This window comes from Euprymna scolopes, chromosome 44 (assembly GCF_053919585.1).
Source record: "Euprymna scolopes isolate OS-2025 chromosome 44, ASM5391958v1, whole genome shotgun sequence".
NCBI classification, from domain to species: Eukaryota; Metazoa; Mollusca; class Cephalopoda; order Sepiida; family Sepiolidae; genus Euprymna; species Euprymna scolopes.
Window position 1 is genome coordinate 19,607,604 of NC_136525.1, and position 21,848 is coordinate 19,629,451.

A 21,848-nucleotide genomic window follows, 5' to 3' on the forward strand; every position below is an offset into this window, starting at 1 on the left:
ATGATAACAGTACTCCATTCGTGCCAACCAGTTAAAAACTGGCCTCATCTTCGTACCTGTCGAACAGACTTGAAAACCAGTCTATGAGATATTCTTTCTATGATCTCTTTAGACCATTTCCTTTAATCTGTATCAGTAACAGGTAGGCATTAAATTTATGGTATATATATTATTGAGTTGGAATTCATTATTGAAATGAGTATTATTTATATAAATTTATTTATTGCGGATTATTATTCTCATCTTTATTAGGTGTTGTTTCACAACGTTTCGACCAACTATTCCTCTGGCCTTCGTCATGTGGTAACCACGACGGATAGGAACTTCAAATCTCCTAACTGCATTCTCAGCAATCACCACGACAACAACTACGGATGGCAATGATTGTTAAGAATGCAGTTAGGAGATTCGAAGTTCCTATCCGTCACGGTTACCACCTGACGAAGGCCAGAGGAATAGTTGGCCGAAACATCGTGAAAGAACAACTAAAAAAGAAAAAATTACCAGTCACCCTGGGTTAAGGAATATTCCAAAAGTGGAGGCCATAGAAAAACTCGATTAAAAAAAAACACACACACACAACTCAATGCTAACTACGGATTTAAAAAAATGCTGCCAAATAACGATGTAACCATCCTAATATATATATTATTTTAATTGGAATTCATTATTGAGATGAGTATTATTTATTCATTTATTTATTGTGGATTTTTATCCTCATCTTTATTGTTGTTGTTTCACAACGTTTCGGCCAACTATTCCTCTGCATTCTCAGCAATCACTGCCATCCGTAATTGTTGTCGTCTCACCACGTTTTGGCCAAGTAAGCCTCTGGCCGGCTTTGGGTAGGATTGAAACCGTTATCTTCAGACAATGCTCATCTGGAACTATAGAGATTCAATTGATAGTTGATAGAGACGTTGAATCTCTATGGTTTCAGATGAGCATTGTCTGAAGATAGCGGTTTCAATCCTACCCAAAGCCAAAACGTGGTGAGACGACAACAACTACGGATGGCAGTGATTGCTGAGAATGCAGTTAGGAGATTCGAAGTTCCTATCCGTCGCAGTTACCACCTGACAAAGGCTAGAGGAATAGTTGGCCGAAACGTCGTGAAACAACAACTAATAAAGATGAGAATAATAGTCTGCAATAAATAAATCAAAAGTCTTCAGTGTATTTATGTGTTGTTGTGTGTGTGTGTGTGTGTGTGTGTGTGTGTGTGTGTGTGTGTGCGTGTGCCGGTGTATCAACGAGAGCACTTCTGTAACATGATAAACAAAGTGTGTGTGGGTACCGCACGTGGGAATTAGAAGAGAACCATGTTAGCTTGTTATACTCACTTTGGCCGGAGGTCAAAGCTCCCCGGCGATGTGTGCTGCTGGGCAGAGCAGGGAGAAAGAGAAAGAGGGTTTGTGATTTTGCCTTTCATGTACTCAGTCACGTGATTGAGAACTGGCTTATGATTGGACAAGCCAGGGGGAAAATGGATTTTAAATCCCGAGCCACGAGAATTAACTCCTGCCTGTGATTGTAGCAAGTTTTGGCTCACCAAAGTTTGTTCACCATTGTGTTCTGTCTGATTGGTCAAAAGGGAGACAACGTTATTCTTTTAGAGTTATTTCCCTTTATTTCTGCTTATAAAAAACTCATAAATCTTTCTATTGGACTCAGGAATCTGCAAGGAATTTCAATATAATCACTGAATAGAAATAAGACTGTACATCTAAAAACAAAATAGATTTAAGGCTCCTAAAACTGTCTGCAAGGGCATAGTGGATAAAGTGCTTGGTAAAATTTAGTTGTAAAGTTACACTCTTCTGGAGGTTGAAGGTTCAATTCTCAGAGTGGGCGACACTCAAGATAGGATTGCAGAATTACTTAGATCTTCTAGCCAGTCATGGCTGATGGAACAAGAACATGCTTCCCTCGCGGATTAAATAAAGGATTCTGTTTGAAAGTCCATGTCTGAGTTTGACTGAAAGATTCCCCAAGTTCAACAAAAAGATTCCCGAGTTCGACAAGATACACTTGAAGAAGGTCGAAGGTTACATCAACTGAAACGTAATAATAACACTTAAGATGAGAAAGTTAGTCCGAAGAATCCAAATAATATGAATAATCAATCATCATCTCAAAATATTTAGAATCTTTGAGATTTATTTCAATTTTCAAAGACTTTTTTTCCTTCAATCTTACAATTTTTTTTTTTCGAAAATTTGCACATTTAAGCAATTTTTTACTACAATTTGCATAATTGATTTCCAATAAATTTTTTTCAATCAAATTTAATTATTGATTTATTGAATGAATTTTCATTAATTTTTCTTAACTCACACATCAATCAACTTTTAATAAATATTTTTAATAAACTTTTATTAACCAATTCAATATTTTCTTTTGTCATGTTGCATGGAATTACTGCTTCTTGACTTATTTTTCACTAACATTTTCATCATTCTGTTTTTTTGTTTGTTTTTTTTTTTTCAAGGGGAGGGTCATGGGGTTCATTCCATATTTGTTTCATTAAATGTACTTGTTTTTCATCACATCCCAAAAATATCTTTTCGTGCAAATGTGAATCCTTGACTCACATTTGCAAGGGTTTCTCGTCTATGGAACACATTACTGAAGGACTGCTTCCCTGGTCCTCCTCAAATCCAACATCTTGTCGAAAACCTCCCCAAAAGGAATAATCGGGTGATGTATTTGATTGATTTTCATACTCCCATAGTGTTCATCATCTTTCTGCTGACAATCTCTCCCCTCTCATTAAAACCCTTATCCTCAAGTAGTTTTTGGCCTTTATAAGTGATAATCCAATAGTAATCAAACACAGTTCATACCACTGAGCAATGTTAGTACTTCCATAGTGTTCATCATCTTTCGACTGACAATCATTCAATCTCATTAATCCTTATCCTTGGGTGGCTCTTGGCCTTGATAAGTGATGGCCCAATAGTAATCAAACGCAGTTCATACCACTGAGCAATGTTAGTACTTCCATAGTGTTCATCATCTTTCAGCTGACAATCACTCCCCTCTCATTAACCCTTATTATCGAATGGCTTTGGGTCTTTATAAGTGATGACTCAATAAAAATCAAATACGGTTTATACCATTGAGCAGTGTTAGTACTGTCATAGTGTTTCACATCTTTCATCTGACAATTATTCTGTTTCATTATTCTCGAGTGGCCCTCGGCCTTGATAACTAATAACATAAAGAAAAAAAAGATGTGTAAATAACCTCTTACATTTACGATGACAAGCATCCTCGATTTTGTATTATTTGGGTTATTGGGACTATTGTTTCCATCTTGTTGGTTATTCTCACAGGGTTTCGGCCGATGTAACCACCCCTGATCTTTTCCAGATGCATCTTATCACACTCGGGAATCTGTACGGAATTTTCAATGGAACCCTTTATTTAATCCACAAGGGTAGCTTGTTCTTGTTTTGTCAGCCATGACCAGATAAAAGTCTTAAGTAATTCACAATTGTATTTATTGAAAGAATTTATTGCATCACTCGCACTGAGCATTGAACCTTCAACCTTCAAAAGAGTGTCACAGGTTTGTTTTACTGTACACATAGATTTGAAAAAGTTGTCAAAAAAACAAATATATAACAAATAAATGTTATCAAAGGCAAGATAAGTTACTTTTCTACCTAACTGGATAATTTTTTAATGTTTTTATTTAATGTAAAATGTTTAATCGGTTAAAAAAACATGCAGCGTTTATCGATATATTTGAAAAAGACAAATGGCGGCGAGCTCGCTGTTGAATACGTTAAGTTTTGAGAAAGTGAGTTCAAACTAAAAACTATACAAAATACTGTTAGAAACTCACTCAATATATGTTATTGTGACATAGGCTGACATATATTCGGTGGGTTTCTAACAGTATTTTTTTTATAGTTTTTTAGTTTGAACTCATTTTCCCAAACTTAACGTATCCAATAGCGAGCTCGCCAATATTTGTCTTTTTCAAATATACATATAAACACTGCATGTTTTTCGAACCGATTAAACATTTTACGTTAAATAAAAACACTAAAAACTTATCCAGTTAGGTAGAAAAGTAACTTATCTTGCTTTTGATAACATTTATCTGTTATATATTTGTTTTGTTTTGTTTTTTTTTGTTTTGTTTTTTATAACTTTTCCGAATCTATATGTATAGTAACACAAACCTGAGAGTCACTTAGAATTGATTATTACTAGTGATCTATCCGATCATGGCTGACGGAATGAGAGTTTGCTATTTTCATGGATTAAATAAAAGGTTCGGTTAAAATTCTGTGCAGATTCCTGGTTTTAAGAAGAGCGTGCATCTGAAGATGGTCGGACGTTACATCAAGCAAAACGTTGTTCAAAATAGCATTTAAGTTGAGACCAGCAGTCTGAAAAATAAAAATAATACAAATGATCATTTCGAATTTTGAATGGGAGAACTCTCATTTTGTCAGACATGATCAGGTAGAAATTTTATTTTGTTTCCGTTTCGCTCAGTTTTCGTTTGTACATAAAATTCAAAATCAGACGGCCATCTTGTTTCTTCAACGCAATCTTTACCTTTTTGTCTTTCAAAATAAGTTTATGTTGCGCTATTTTTTATTTATTTATTTATTTTATTTATTTATTTATTTTTTATTTATTTATTTATTTATTTTTTATTTATTTTATTTATTTATTTATTTTATTTATTTATTTATTTTTTATTTATTTATTTATTTTTTATTTATTTATTTATTTATTTGGTGTTATTGATATTAATTTTTGACGACAAACAAAACTTAACTGATAAGAGTTAAAAATTTTCATACAAATTTTTTTTTTTTAATTTCTGCTCATTATTTTATTTTATTTTATTTTTTTTTGTTAAATAATTGGAAAGGAATGGAAACTTTTAAAAATGGTAGATTATACATAATCCGTTATTTATACATTTATATTTGATTTATAATTTTAAATTGATAGATTTTTTTTCAAGTTAAATAATTTCACAAAATATTTTAAAAAATCAAAGATGATATATAATCCATTATTTATACATCTATTATACGTTATTTATAAATCTATTATGCGTTATTAATACATTTATTATACGTTATTAATACATTTATTATGCGTTATTCATACATATATATTTGAGTTATCATTTAGAATCGATAATTTTTTTTAGTTAAATAATTTGAGAGAAATTCGAAAATGACATGATACATAATCCGTCATTGATACATTTATTATACGTTATTTATACATTTATACGTTATTTATACATTTATACGTTATTTATACGTTTATATTTGATTTATCATTTAAAATCGATAGTTTTTTTTTAAGTTAAATAATTGGAGGAAAATTCGAAAATGACATGATAAATAATCCGTTATTGATACATTTATTATACGTTATTTATATATTTATACGTTATTTATACATTTATACGTTATTTATATTTGATTTATCATTTTTAAATCGGTAGTTTTATTTATTCATTTTTTTTTCTTTTCGCTTTCCAAATCAGCACATGCTACAATATTTTTTTCTTTTTGTGCTATCTCCCCGATATAAGTTTTTCAATTGGTCTACAGCCTCCCCCTCCCCCAGAACTTAGCTATGACAAAATTCTGAAAACGACCCTAGTGTCTAACTCTGTCCTGTGGGGAGGCATTGTAAATAGGTACAATAATGCATGGATGCTTTTGTTTTTTTTTTGTTTTTTCTTATTGTTGTTGTTGTTGTTTTTGTGTGCTAACACTAATATTTCCTTCATCCTTCCATCCATTTTCACTCTTCATCATCACCTAATCATCGTCATCGATATTGTTTGTCTTTCATCTCAAAGTCGACATATTGCTTCATGTTCTTCTTCATCGTCAGCCCGTTTCGTTTCAGCATTTTTTTAAGCATTTCATTTTTTGAATGACACAAAAGAAATGAATGAAAAAAAAAACTGAATGAAAAAGGAATTTAAAAAAGTTAATTCAAATATGATTGAAACAATGAGTAGATGAAAATTGAACGGAAAAAAATGGAACAAAAAATAAGTGAAAAAAAATGAATCTATAAAAAATGAATGAAAATTGAACGAAAAAAAATGGAACAAAAATTAAATGAAAAAAAAAATGAATCTGAACATGAATGAAAATATGAATGGAAGAAAATGAATGAAAAATTGAAAGAATAAAAAAAATTGGAACTAAAAACGATTGTAAAAAAATGAAAAAGTAAATATGAATGAAACAATGAACGAAAGAAAATGAATGAAGCATTAAAAAAATGGGTGAAAAAGTTAATGAAAAAAAAATTAAATGAATGAAAAATTGATGTAAAAACAAAATAAATGAATGAAAAAATGATTGAAAAAAAAATGAATGAAAAAAACAAAAGTGAATGAATGAAAAAAAATGAAAAAACAAAAAGTAAATAAATTGAAAAAGAAAGTAAAGAAAAATGAACTTAAGAGGAGACATTCTTTTTTAGCAAAAGAAAAACAATGACATGCAAATTCGCCCCCACCTCATCTTCTTTAATTACAAAAAAATTCTTCGTATAATAAGGTTGTATATGCGATGTGTGGATTACATAGGAAATACATTTCTACTTCAACATAAAGGTTAGAAATTAAGCTAACTTTTCAACAAAGTGACGTAAGAAAACAGGAAGTCGAGTTAGTGACGTGTAGATTAAGTAGGAAAAATATTTTCACTTCAAAGTTAAAGTTAGAAATTAAGTTAACGTGTCAACGAAGTGACCTAAGAAAACTAGAAGTCGAGATAAGGTATATAGCAATTAGAAAGCTAGAGCTGTCTTCTTGAGTTTTGAATGCAGACGTAAAAATCTTCTAGTCTTCATAATAAGCTTTTGGTGTCTGCAATTGGTTGAGTCTCTTGTAGAGATACAGCAAGATTTGTACCTGGGATGTATGTAGGAAAGAAAATTGATTCAAAATTGAGGTTAGAAATTAAGTTATCATGTTTTAGAAACTTCTACCCCCTTCCCTGTAAAGGATAAGTGGTGGTAAAATCCAAAAAAATTGTACCTTGGATGTACTTTAAATCTGTACTTAATTATCTGGGAAGGAAAATTCTGGTCTGAACTTAAGTTAACATATCAAATGTTTCGTCTTAATTAGATTCTTTGGACTATTGTTCTCATCTTGAGTGTCATTTTCACAACATTTCGATCAATGTAACCTCCGACCTTCTTCAGGTGTATCTTGCCACAATAACCCTGCAGTTTAGCGATTAGAGTACTTGGAAAAATTCAGTAGTAAACGTGACCTTATTATGAAGATTGAAAAATACAATTGCAATTATCCAGTCATGGCTGACAGAACAAGAGCATACTACCTCCATGAATTAAATCAGGGGTTATGTTCGAAATCCCCTGCAGATTCCCAAATTCGACAAAAGATTCCCCAGTTTGACAAGATACACCTGAAGAAGGTCGGAGTTTACATCAACCCAAATGTTCTGAAAATGACACTCAAGATAAAAAACAGTAGTTCAAAGAATCCAAATAATATGAAAAAACCAATCGTCGTTTTAAAAATTCAAAACGTAATGTCAAAGGATGTGACGTAAGAAAACGGGAAGTGGTATTTGAGAAGATAAATTTGTGCTTTTAAGTTTGCAACTTCTTGCCGAACAGACGTGTTTTGGGAAACGTCTACCCCCCTTCCCTATAAAGTTAGGAAGCTAAAGTTGTCCTCTTGGGTTTTCATTGCAGACGTATTAATCTTCCAGCTTTCAAGATAAGCTTTTGGTAATTGGTCGATTCTCTTGTAGAGAATGTAGCATTGCTTTTTAAAGATGCAGTAATTGTAGGGTGTACTGGATTACCTAGGAAGGATATCGAGATGGTGAAATGACGTCACATATAAAAAAAAATGCAGACAAACGAGGACCACGTTTCAATTATAAATTGTCATACAAAAAGGAAAAAATATCAAGACAGCAAAGTGAATCGGCACCACGCTACAAAAGTCTCCAAGAATTCCCGTACAATCGTCGCCAAAGAATCCTCATACAACCGTCTCCAAGAATTCTCATACAACCTTCTCCAAAGATTCTTGTACAACTGTCTCCAAGGATTCTCATACAACTGTCTCCAAGGATTTTTGTACAACCATCTCCAAGGATTCACATACAACCGTCTGCTAGGATTCACGTACAAACGTCTCCAAGGATTATTGTACAAACGTCTCCAAGGATTATTGTACAAACATCTCCAAGGATTCTTGTACAATCATCTCCAAGGATTCTCATACAACCATCTCCAAGGATTCTCATATAGCCATCTTCAAGGATTCTCGTATAGCCATCTTCAAGGATTCTTGTACAACCATCTCTAAGGATACTTGTACAACTTCCTCCAAGGATTCTCATACAACCATCTTCAAGGATTCTTCTACAACTCTCTCCAAGGATTCTCATACAACTCTCTCAAAGGATTCTTGTACAACCGTCTCTAAGAATATTCATACAACCGTCTCTAAGGATTCTTGTACAACCGTCTCTAAGGATATTCATACAACCGTCTCAAAGGATTCTTGTACAACCGTCTCTAAGGATATTCATACAACCGTCTCAAAGGATTCTTGTACAACCGTCTCTAAGAATATTCATACAACCGTCTCTAAGGATTCTTGTACAACCGTCTCTAAGAATATTCATACAACCGTCTCTAAGGATTCTTGTACAACCGTTTCTAAGTATATTCATACAACCGTCTCTAAGGATTCTTGTACAACCGTCTCTAAGGATATTCATACAACCGTCTCTAAGGATTATTGTACAACCGTTTCTAAGGATATTCATACAACCGTCTCTAAGGATTCTTGTACAACCGTCTCTAAGGATATTCATACAACCGTCTCTAAGGATTATTGTACAACCGTTTCTAAGGATATTCATACAACCGTCTCCAAGGATTCTTGTACAACCGTCTCTAAGGATATTCATACAACCGTCTCTAAGGATTATTGTACAACCGTTTCTAAGGATATTCATACAACCGTCTCCAAGGATTCTTGTACAACCGTCTCTAAGGATATTCATACAACCGTCTCTAAGGATTCTTGTACAACCGTTTCTAAGGATATTCATACAACCGTCTCCAAGGATTCTTGTACAACCGTCTCTAAGGATATTCATACAACCGTCTCGAAGGATTCTTGTACAACCGTCTCTAAGGATATTCATACAACCGTCTCTAAGGATTATTGTACAAACGTCTGTCTTGGTTTTCCTTGTAGCCTACTTTTATGCAATCGAGCAGCGAAATTTTGTATACAAACAATGATATTTTGCATCACTTTGCAAGACTGCTAGTTATAAAAGTTGTGGGTGCTGCCATCTTGATTCTTTCTTCCTCGCCCCGGCAGCTTCATTTCACATAATGCACACATGCGTGGATGCTTTAATGGTAAGCCATTTCTTTGGTTTTCATAATTTTCTCTACATAAATCTTCATATATATATATATATATATATATATATATATATATATATATATATATATATATATTTGTTTTTCAAAATCATTTGCATATAAATCAGTAAATATGGACGACTGTTTGATATAACTGAGATGGCAAAATGTTCTTGATAATTTCGAGAGGATGTCTTTTTTTTAAAAAAGAAAACAAAGAGTGTATCATAACCGAGATGGTAAAATGCCTTTTATAATTTCGAGAGTAAACCTCTCTTTTTCAAAAAGAAAACAAACCGAAAATATGCTGTAAAAACGGCACAACGAATACAAATGCAGGACAGTCCTCACGCAGGCAAATAACAACATCGTTAAGCATAAGACACACAAAAAATAAATACAAACATAAAAAAAAATGACTTATACCAAATGCAATAGAATTAAAGGTGCATCTTAAGATGGCGCTTCCCCATGAAACAGAAAAGGTTCTTTTTATTCATTGTATGTGTTTATCAAGTTTCACTAACAAAACCGGTCGACTTTCAGTTTTTCGTTGGAATAAATTTCCGCTTGAATTGATAAATAAGCTAACCCAATTATTCATGGAAAGTCTTCATGAATTTTACAATATTTATTTGGATTTTCGGAATTCTTGGGTAAAGGATTCATGCTAATTGTATTTGTTAAGGTTACGCTGTTGTCCGACTGTTGTTGATTCACAAATAATCCAATTTTAAATGCTAATTAGTAAAATTTCAGAATAATTAACAATCAAGAAATCATAAACAAAGAAAAAAAAATAATAAAAATAAATAACTTATACCAAATGCAATAGAATTAAAGGTGATTACTACTTATCACTAAAGGTTGCTACTTATTACTATGTATACATTTTTTTTAATCATAGCTATGTCTATCATTTATAATTAACGAGCCTGGGTGCTCTGGATTGCTTGGGTGCTTGGAAGTGTGTGTTGAGCAAAAAAATAAATAAATAAAGTGCTAGTAGGCAGGCAGGCTCGAACCCGTGACGCGAAGGTGGAAAAGAAAATGAAAGAAAACCTGATGTCTTACCTCTACCCATGACGACGTGACCGGAAGTTCGGAATGTTGAAATTAGTAAAGTCATTCGACCGATACAATAACTTGCAAAAATGGCGACGCAAAAAATCGACCCTCCTTGTAGAGAAAACTGCCCAGTTGAGAGTGAAGGAATTAATGTTTTCCTCTTCGCACTTGTCCAGTGAAGATTTGGTTAGTTCTCACACAGGTCATTATCAGAGATTACTTACTGACAACAATCGGTGGTGTTCCCTGGAGTTTGGATGACAATAAATATGCCACTTACAATCTTTCTAGGTAGGGTCGATGGGGGATAATGTACAAGATCTTGACAGTTGAAGAGAACTCATGTGACTGTGATGTTTTATGTGAATTGGCAGATAGGATGACAGAAAGGTTGAAAGGGCTATCTGTTTTTATCATTACTTTCCATTGTCTCATCTCAATCCTCCCTTTTGATTCCAATTTCTCCCACTCTTATTATTTATACTTACTATAAGTAATCACACAGACCATCAACAGCAATTACTCACTGTGGTGTTCCCTAGAGTCTAAATGACACTAAGTCTCCCAAGATTTCCAGTAATTTTCACCTCTTTTGATAACTTTTGCAAATGTCTTTGCATTATCGCAACAGCCATATATCATTGATTTCTCACTCACAATAACCATTGGCCTTCATTAAAAATTGTTTGGCAATAAGCCTTCTCTAGGTTTCAGTACTCTTTGTACTGATCTAGTGGAGGGGAGTGCTTTCTCTCTTCAGTCTTCCTATCCTCCTTGGTCCTATCTGGACACATCTGGTTTTTATTTTTACAAAATTTGAATGACTGCTAATTTTTGTTTTGTTTTATTGTTTGTTTTATCACACAAGTTTTTTTAATTTTCAGGATTAAATAAAAAATCTTTAATTATTATTATTTTTTTTTTTCTAATAGCTTTCATTTATAACTAATATTAAAAAAAATATATATATATATATATTTTTAATTTCTGGAATCGTGTTGCATGCTGGGAATTTCTTGTATGGTTTTGAAATTCTCGAATTTATCTGGGAGTGGAAAAGTATTTATTTATTTATTTATTTGGTGGATGAGAGGAGGGGAGAGTCTTATTTTTTTTTTTTTTGTTCATGTTTTTTTTTGTTTGTTTTTTTTTAAATTTTCTTGCTTTTATTCTATATTTCATGTTTTTTTTTTTGTTCATGTTTTTTTTTTTTTTTTTTTTTTTAATTTTCTTGCTTTTATTCTATATTTCATGTTTTTTTTTTAAGCTGCGAAGGTGGCCGGTGGGCGTATATCATTATGTGTAATTTTTGTTTTCATTGTTTTATGTTTTATTTGTTGACAATGCGCTGGATTTTCATCACTTGTTTCACATATGCTTGAATTTAATCATAGTTTCGATTTCGTTATGGTTGCGTCAATCAAATATGCATATAATATCTAATGTAGATGATTTATGCAAACGACTTTGATTGCTTGCTGCAGCAGTAATGTCAGAATGCCTTTGTATCTTGTATCAATTTCACCCAATAAAAATACAATCACTGAACGTTCTATGTCATGGACAATGAATAAAATGCCTTTTAATTTTTACCTGTATATTATATATATATTTTACCTATATAATATATATATATATATATATATATATATTATTTATATATTACATATATTATATATTTTTCTCATTTGTCCATTTAATGATTTAGTATTAAATGTTCCATATTTGTTTTCAGATGTTTTTTCGTTTATTTATGTATTAAAAGTATTTTATATCTATTTTTTAATTTTATTTCCAAGGTATTGTATTCCGCCCCCAATCCAACCCCCAAAAACAACATATTAATCCAATTCGACAAAAACTTTTTGAAATCTCAATTAATCAATTTTTTTTCTTTCGTTTTTTTTTTTTTTTTTTTGAGGGAGATATTTTTGCTTTCGTTTGTATTTTTTTACTTTTATAACCTTTTGTATTGTTTTAAATTAATTTTTTATTTGTTTGTTTATTTATATGATTTATTTTACTTAAATTGCTTCTGCTTTTACTCATTTTTCTACGTTTTAGTTTTCTGTTAATTTATTTTCATTTTTATATTTTAATTTTATTTTTCATTTTATAAATTTAATTTTTCATTTTATGTATTTATTTATTTTCATTTTTTGTATTTATTTATTTTCATTTTATATATTTATTTATTTTCATTTTTATATATTTATTTATTTTCATTTTTTGTATTTATTTATTTTCATTTTTATATATTTATTTATTTCAATTTTTATATATTTATTTATTTTCATTTTTTGTATTTATTTATTTTAATTTTTTTGTATTTATTTATTTTAATTTTTTTGTATTTATTTATTTTCATTTTTTGTATTTATTTATTTATTTTCATTTTTATATATTTATTTATTTTCATTTTTATATATTTATTTATTTTCATTTTAATATATTTATTTATTTCCATTTTTTTATTTATTTATTTTCAATTTTTTTATTTATTTTCACTTTTTGTACTTTAATTTTATTTTTCTGATTTGCTTTTTTGTATACCTTTTCTGCTCAACTTTTACAGAATAACCTTAAACCATTCTTCAAATTATCAATATTGACACCTCAGTGCGTATACAGCGAACATGTAATGAATTTGCAACATTATTATCCTGAGTATTCACGGTATGGGCTTTTGACACACACACACACACACACACACACACACACACACACACACACACACACACACACACACACACACACACACACACACACACACACAATGCTTGTACATATTTAGTTTCCTAGATGTAAATCCACTGAAACTCATGTGTTTATCAAAAAGTGCTCGATAAATAAACAGAGCATATTCATAGTGTATTTATTTATATAAATATTATTGGCTACGTCATATGTACATACACGTTTCTGTAGTATCTTCGTTTAAGAGAGACTACGTCATCAACCAAACTTGAATTTTATTTTGAGAACAACGTTTGGCCTAATGACGTAGTCTCTCTGAAACAAGACACTCCAAAAAATGTAGCTAATAATGCTTGCATAAATAAACATACTATATATATATATATATATATATATATATATATATATATATATATATATATATATGTGTGTGTGTGTATATATATATATATATATAAAGACTTTTATTAGAGTTATAAGTTTAATGAAAACAGCACACTGGCGAGGACTACTATTGACCGTAACCAGTTATACAGTCCTTTTGAAATTTTCATCTCTATTTTTTTCGTTATGTACTGAATATTTGTTAATAAAACCTATATGAAATATGTTCCTTATTAAATTTTAAAGATTTTCTATTGCGAAAGAAGTTTTAAAAAATTTAATCTAAAAAAGTTATTTTAAAGTTTTTGTTAAAAAATCAGATTTTCTCATTATTCAGACCTGTATTACAAAGAGGGAGTTGCAAAAAATAAGTTGTGGTGTAAGGAGAAATACAAACTGAAACAGAGAATATTCAGACCTGCAATAATACAAAGAAGGGGTTGCAAAAATGAGTTGTGGTGTGAGGAGAAATACAAACGGAAACAGAGAGAATATTCAGACCTGTAATAATACAAAGAGGGGGTTGCGAAAATGAGTTATGGTGTGAGTTTGAACTATTTAGCGGGAGATATTCCATCTAAGGTTTTTTTTTTTTTCGTGTTTTTCCCTTTCGCTTATTATTGCAACAATTCTTCAAAAAAAAAAAAGAAGAAATCTGTTCCTTCTTCTAAAAAGTCTGTCTGACGAAAAGCGCTTCCGGTTTTGTTTTTTTCTTTTTTTGCATTTCGTGATTTTTTTTTTTTAATCGACTTATGTATTTTTTAACATTCGATTGTGGTTCACTTCTTTCGCATTATATATATATATATATATATATATATATATATATATATATATATATATATATATATATATATATATATATATATATAATCCTTATTAATCCCATACTGTCCATTGAATTGATACCATAATACTTGGTTCTCTTCCACATCAAACTACCGGTTCATGCAAAATTGCAACCAGATCAGCCTAGTAGTTTCCGAGAAAAAGTGGAATGGACAGACAGACAGACAAAGAGAAATATGATATAGATAAAAAAGAATGTACGTGGAACAAAGAGATGACACAAGGCAAACAGCAAATGTATTTCAAAGTGTATGTAAATAAAACTTTAACATTTTTAGAATGCCTATACCGTCAATACTCTGGATATGTACAGGAATTTTTAGACAAAACAATCTTTTTGTTTTATATGTTTTTTTTTTGTGTGTTTGTTTTAAGTTCTGTATAACATCGTATTATTTGAAGCTTCATAAAAACAAGTAAGTTGTTTTTTTGTTTTGTTTTCCAATTGTTTTTTTTCGTTTTCCAGTGCTTTTATTTTTTTCGTTTTCACCATAGCTAATAGAAACTCAACATTAGTAAAAATAAAGTTTGTTTTGTGTATCATTTGAAAATTCATTTGTTCCGATTGTATTTTAAGTTTTTTGAAGTTTGTTTGATGCAAAGCAATTTATCAAAAAACATGTCTGCTAATAAACTGCTCTGGAATTGAATATTGTGCCATTAAAATGTTTAATGACCATTGAGATTAAAATTTGGGTCGGACTACATAACACAAACTCCCATCCACACACACACACACACACACACACACACACACACACACACACACACACATTGTGTAAACAAATCGAGCTTAGGTATTCGGACGATGTCAAAACATCGTTAATTCACTATCCGCACAGCAGCTGCTGATTAGCGTAATGGTTCAAAGCCTGGACTGTCGTACAGGCGGTCGTAGGGTTTCGGTTCTGGCTTGAAGTAGTTGCCTGCCTAGCCGCACTGATGAGCTGTGATACAACGGAACAGTACTGTATGTGGATAATATATTATATAAATATTTATATTGAATATATTATATTATATATACATATAATATTATATATATTATAAATATTATATCATATTATATATATTATATTATATCATATATTATTTTATATTGTATTATATATTATATTGTATTATATTAAATCAGATATATTATATTATATCATCATATATTGTATCATATTATATTATATATATAATATTATATTATATCATATATATAAAATATATATATTATATGTTCTATTTGTATTATGTTTATATTATATTATATATGCATTATATATATATATATTATATGATATTATATAATTTATAAAAATTTATCACTAAAGATTAAGTTTCTAAGCCAAAAGCGTCTGTGAAACTATAAGCGACTATAATATCAATATTTATATAGTAAATATCATTTATATAGTAAATATTATTTCTATAGTAAATATTATTTAACCAAATAAAACAGTTCAGGACAACCAAGATAGCAAATAGAACTTGTTATAGAAGAACACAAATTTAAGACTGTAAATTATAATTTATAAGAATTTATTGTTCAACATGATATTCAAATAAGATATATTGAAAGTTCTTCAATATATCTAATTTTAATGTGATGTTGAACAAGAAATTCTTGTAAATTATAATTTACAGTCTTAAATCTGTGTTCTTCTAGATTACACATATTATATTTTATTGTATATACAGTATATTATATTATATATATCATATTATATGTATACTATATATTATAATGTATTATATATACTATATATATTATATATAGTATATATAGTATATTATATATACTATATATATAGTATATTATATATACTATATATATTATATTTTATATGCTATATATATTATATTATATATACTATATATATTATATATACTATATATATTATATATACTATATATATTATATATACTATATATATTGTATATATTATATATACTATATATATTATATATATTATATATACTATATATATAATATATACTATATATATTATATATATTATATATATACTATACATATAATATATATATTATATATATTATATATATTATATTATATAAATTATATATACATTTATTATATATATATGTTGTATTATACGTATTATATATTATTATATTGTATCTATTATATTATATACATATATATTATATATATTATATGTTGTATTATATATATATTATATTTTATATATATTATATAAATTATATATACATTTATTATATATATATTGTATGTATTATATATAATATACATTATTATATTGTATATATTATATTATTTTATATATATATATATATATATATATATATATATTTACCAAGTATATATATATATATATATATATATATATATATATATATATATATATATATATATATATATATATATATATATATATATATACTTGGTAAATTTTTATTTCCTTGGAATAAAGAGAAATGGTGAATGAAAAATGTCGATGAAAAGAAAAGTAATTTTTTAAAGTTTGCAAAATTATAAGAATAAAATTTTTTAAAAATTATTTACTTAATATAGTGTACATAGTGCACACTTCTAAAAAAATAATTGAATTTAAACGCCACAATCAGACGTTATTTTATGGCGCCATATATATTTATATACAAATACATATTTATATACATTTTTATATATATATGCGCATGCATATATATTATGCATAAATACATATTTATATACGTTTACATAAATCTATATGTGTATTCATATAGTTTTGATGTATCTCTACATATACTAGACTACCCGTGACCCGTTGGGTCAGTATGTTATATTAGCTATGGAATTCATGTATGAGCGTGACTCTTGTGACGTAAAGAAAATTTTATTTTTTTGACATAACAGAAACATTTCTATGAAAATATATTAAAATGAAAAAAGAATATAGATAGATTTCTATGAGTCGTTCTGTTTATTATAATTGATTATTTAAAAAAAAAAAAATTTACAGTTACTGAATTATAAGTGGTTGGCCATACTTATAGGTAAATTTGCACTGAACAGATACCATAATACTTATTATAGTTAAATTCAAATTTTCATATATATCTGCTTTTTTTTTTACGTCGTTCATTTCTGTATTACGTTTAAGCTATTTTAAACCCCACTCTTCCCGTGTTAAATAATAATTTCGAAATAATAACGTTAATATTTCAGTGCGCAGGTCAAAATCTGCAAAAGAAGCGATTTGTGTTCATTTGTTTACGTTGTTATGAGTTAATGTTTATACGTCCATGCGCAACCAGATGTCGTAAACTGGAAAGTGGGTTACATACATCGTTACAAGGTCATTTGAGTTTTATAATTATATAGATATACACATATGCATGCATATATTATGCATAAATACATAGTTGTATTCAATAATATTTTTCCTATTAATATCACTTTTAATTAAAGTGGAATATATATCCGGATTAAATATGTTTCTAATAAAATTAATTCAAAATACATTTTTTACATAAAAACATTGTCCCGTCCGTGTCAGGTAAGGTGAAACAGAACATTTGATTGAGTCCGGATAACCTAGTTTATATTTCAATAGATAGTGAAAATTCTCATTATTTTGTACGTTCAATGAATATTGTTGGTTTGCTGTTGGGCCTTTTAGGCTGAGGGTTAGGGTTAGGTTTAGGTTGAGCCTGATTTGCATGCTTATTAAGCACAAAACCACCAAATATGGTTCCAAAGTCATTATTTAGTTGCCTCCCCTCAAGGGCAAAGTTAAACACAAGATTTTTAATGATTGTGAAGGAATCAAGATCACCAAAAGACAAAAATTAAGATTAAGACAAAAATAAAAACCACTTCAGTCTAAAACGAGTTCTCCATTGATCCAGGAGAAAAAAAAACATGAAGTATAGTATTAAAACTGATACTATACTTTGATCCTAACCAAACAGCCAAGCATGGCATATATAAACATGTCTGAAAAAATAAACACTCAGAAAAACTAGAAAACTGTTTCGGATTAAGGTGCAATGGTTACAGGTGTTAATTAACATTTCATTTTAAGCGATAGTTTCTATATACTTGCCTCCCCACAAGGACAAAGTTACATAAGTTTTTTTGTTTTTTTTATTGTTGTTTGTTTTTAATGTATGGAAAATCCACGTTCCCTAATAAGGAGTATTTGGGATTGGAACAAAAATTAAAATTTCTTCAGCCTGGAAGGATTTCTCCTTCACCAATCGAAGACAGAAATGATAAAGGTTATTATCAGAACAGATGCTACACTCTGTTCCTAACCGAAAGTTCAGAAACGTGTTTAGTTATTGTTTTGTTTTTTTAATTTTCTTTACAGCAATATAGAATTTAAATTTTATTTTTTAGTTAAGATTTTTAATATGTTATAGCTTTTCATTTTTTTTAAATCCTTTTTTCCTGAAGTAAGTATTTTGACTTAAAACCGTTGTTTTTCTAGCCATGTACACCAACGAAGCGAACTGGCAACACCCATCCTGGGTGGGAACAGGTATTGTGTGTTTTTAGTGCATGCTTTTTTATGTTTTTATGTTTTTTATGTTTGTTTATTATTATTATTATTATTATTATTATTATTATTATTATTATTATTATTATTAGAATTTATTTATCATCAGATGTTTCTTAGTTTTTGTGCCCTTTTGTAATGCATTATTATAAATATTAATGTTTATCAATTATTATTATTATTATTATTATTATTATTATCATTATTTTTATTATTAAATTATTAATATTATTATTTATTATTATAATTTTTGTTTATTATTATTATTGTTGTTGTTTATTATTTATTATTATTTATTATTATAATTTATTATTATTATCATTGATTATTATTATTTAATATTATTACTGATTATTATTATTATTTATCATTATTATTATTTATTATTATTTATTATTATCATTTTCTTCTTCTTATTATTATTATTATCATCATTATTATCATCATCATCATTATTATCATTATTATTATTATTATTATTATTATTATTAATATATAATTCTTATATTTGTATTAGTTCATTATTATTTTATTATTTATTATTTTTATGTGCCGTTTTGTACAGCATTATTATTATTATTATTATTATTATTATATAATTTCTATAGGATATATTATTATTACTTTTATTATATAATTTTATAGCATTATTATGAATTATTATTTTGTTATTATTATATTTCTACTTAATCTATATCATATTTGTATTTTTTTTATTAGTATTAATTATTTATTTTATAATATTTTAGTGTTTTATTATTTAGTTCTGTTAAGAATTATTATTTTCATATATATTTTATATTATATTTATATTATTTCATTAATGTTATTATTTTTTATTTATTTACTTTATATTATATTTCATTTTAATATTATTATTTTTTATTTACTTATTTTACACTATGGTTATATTATTTTATTATTATTTATTTTATATTATATTTTATCATTTCATTATTATTATTTATTTATTTAATGTTGTAGTTTTATTATTTCATCATTATTTATTTATTTTATATTATGTTATACCATTTCATTATTATTATTATTATTATTATTATTATTATTATTATTATTTATTTACTTATTTAATATTATGTTTATATTATTTCATTATTATCATTTATTTCATATTATATTTTATTATTTATTATTTCATTATTATTTATTATTTATCTATTTATTTTATATTATTGTTTCATTATTCCATTATAATTGTTTATTTTATATTGCATTTTATTATTTCATTATTATTATTATGTATTGTTTATGTATTTATTTTATAGTATAGTTTTATTATTTCATTGTTATTATTTATTTTTTATTATAGCTTTATTATTTCATGATTATTATTATTTATTCATTTTATATTATATTTTTATTATTTCATTATTATTTATTTATTCATTTTATATTAAATTTTATTATTTAATCATTATTATTATTTATTTATTTTATATTATATTTTTATTATTTCATTATTATTTATTTATTTATTTTATATTATATTTTTATTATTTCATTATTATTATTATTTATTCATTTTATATTATATTTTTATTAGTTCATTATTATTTATTTATATTATATTAAATTTTATTATTTCATCATTATTATTATTTATTTATTTTATATTATATTTTTATTATTTCATCATCATTATTATTTATTCGTTTTATATTAAATTTTATTATTTCATCATTATTATTATGTATTTATTTTATAGTATATTTTATTATTTCATCATTATTATTATGTATATATTTTATATTATATTTTTATTATTTCATTGTTATTATTTATTTTCATTATAGCTTTATTATTTCATAATTATTATTATTTATTCATTTTATATTATATTTTTATTATTTCATTATTATTTATTTATTCATTTTATATTAACTTTTATTATTTCATCATTATTATTATTTATTTATTTTATATTATATTTTTATTATTTCATTATTATTTATTTATTCATTTTATATTAACTTTTATTATTTCATCATTATTATTATTTATTTATTTTATATTATATTTTTATTATTTCATTTTTATTCATTTATTTATATTATATTATATTTTATTATTTCATCATTATTATTATTTTATTTATTTTATAGTATAGTTTTATTATTCTATTATTATTTTATTATTTACTGTTAAAATTGATTGCAAGCTTTATCAGTTCTTAATTTTTTATTATTGTTGGATATTATTTTTGGACGTATTGTAATACATTATTTTGATAAGTATCACTTTTAAAAATATATTTTTAAAATAAAAGAAATAAAATATATGAAAATTGGATATAAAATTTAAATATTTTTTGGTAAAAGGGCAGAATAGTTAACATTTAATAAATCAACGAAACATTTTTATTTTTTATAATTATGGTTTTAAAAATGAAATTATTTAATTATTATCAATTTCTATAATTAACGACATTATTATTTAATCTTATTCAGTCTTATAATAAGTGCATTAGTTTTTAATTGTTTATAAATAACAATAATTTAATTTAATTTTCTTTACAATTGAAATATCATATGTGGCATGATTTTTATCATTCTAAGTTACTAAAATAAAAATATTTACGTAAATTATTAATTCAATTATTTTTTTATTTTATTGTTTAATTTTATTTTCGTAATTAGTATTAATTTGCAAAAGCAATATCATTTTTTAATTATAATTTATATGCATACTAGTGGGTGTGGAGGGATTTTATATTAAGGGTATTGATCAATAGAGCCCTTAAGAAAAATGTTTCAAACAAAAAAAATTAACCAACCTCCTAAAAAATGTAAATAGCAGTGAGTACCCGCATGAGTGCACAAAAAAAAGACGTATTTAGCAGGTAGGCAGGCTCAAACCTGTAATGCTAAG

The 21,848-nt window shown here is 26.9% G+C and overlaps 1 protein-coding gene across 5 annotated transcripts in view; it reads left to right on the plus strand.

The window, feature by feature from the left end:
* The window catches only part of LOC145268721 (band 3 anion transport protein-like), a 971,550-nt gene that overhangs the window by 792,560 nt on the left and 157,142 nt on the right, over positions 1 to 21,848 (plus strand). Inside the window, exon 13 of one of the 5 annotated variants that reach the window (XM_080124272.1) lies at positions 18,891 to 18,941. The exons of the other annotated variants lie outside the window; for them this stretch is intronic. Coding sequence (XP_079980398.1) covers positions 18,891 to 18,941 — 51 coding nt within the window. The remainder of the gene's footprint in view (positions 1 to 18,890; positions 18,942 to 21,848) is intronic. 5 annotated transcript variants of the gene reach the window in all.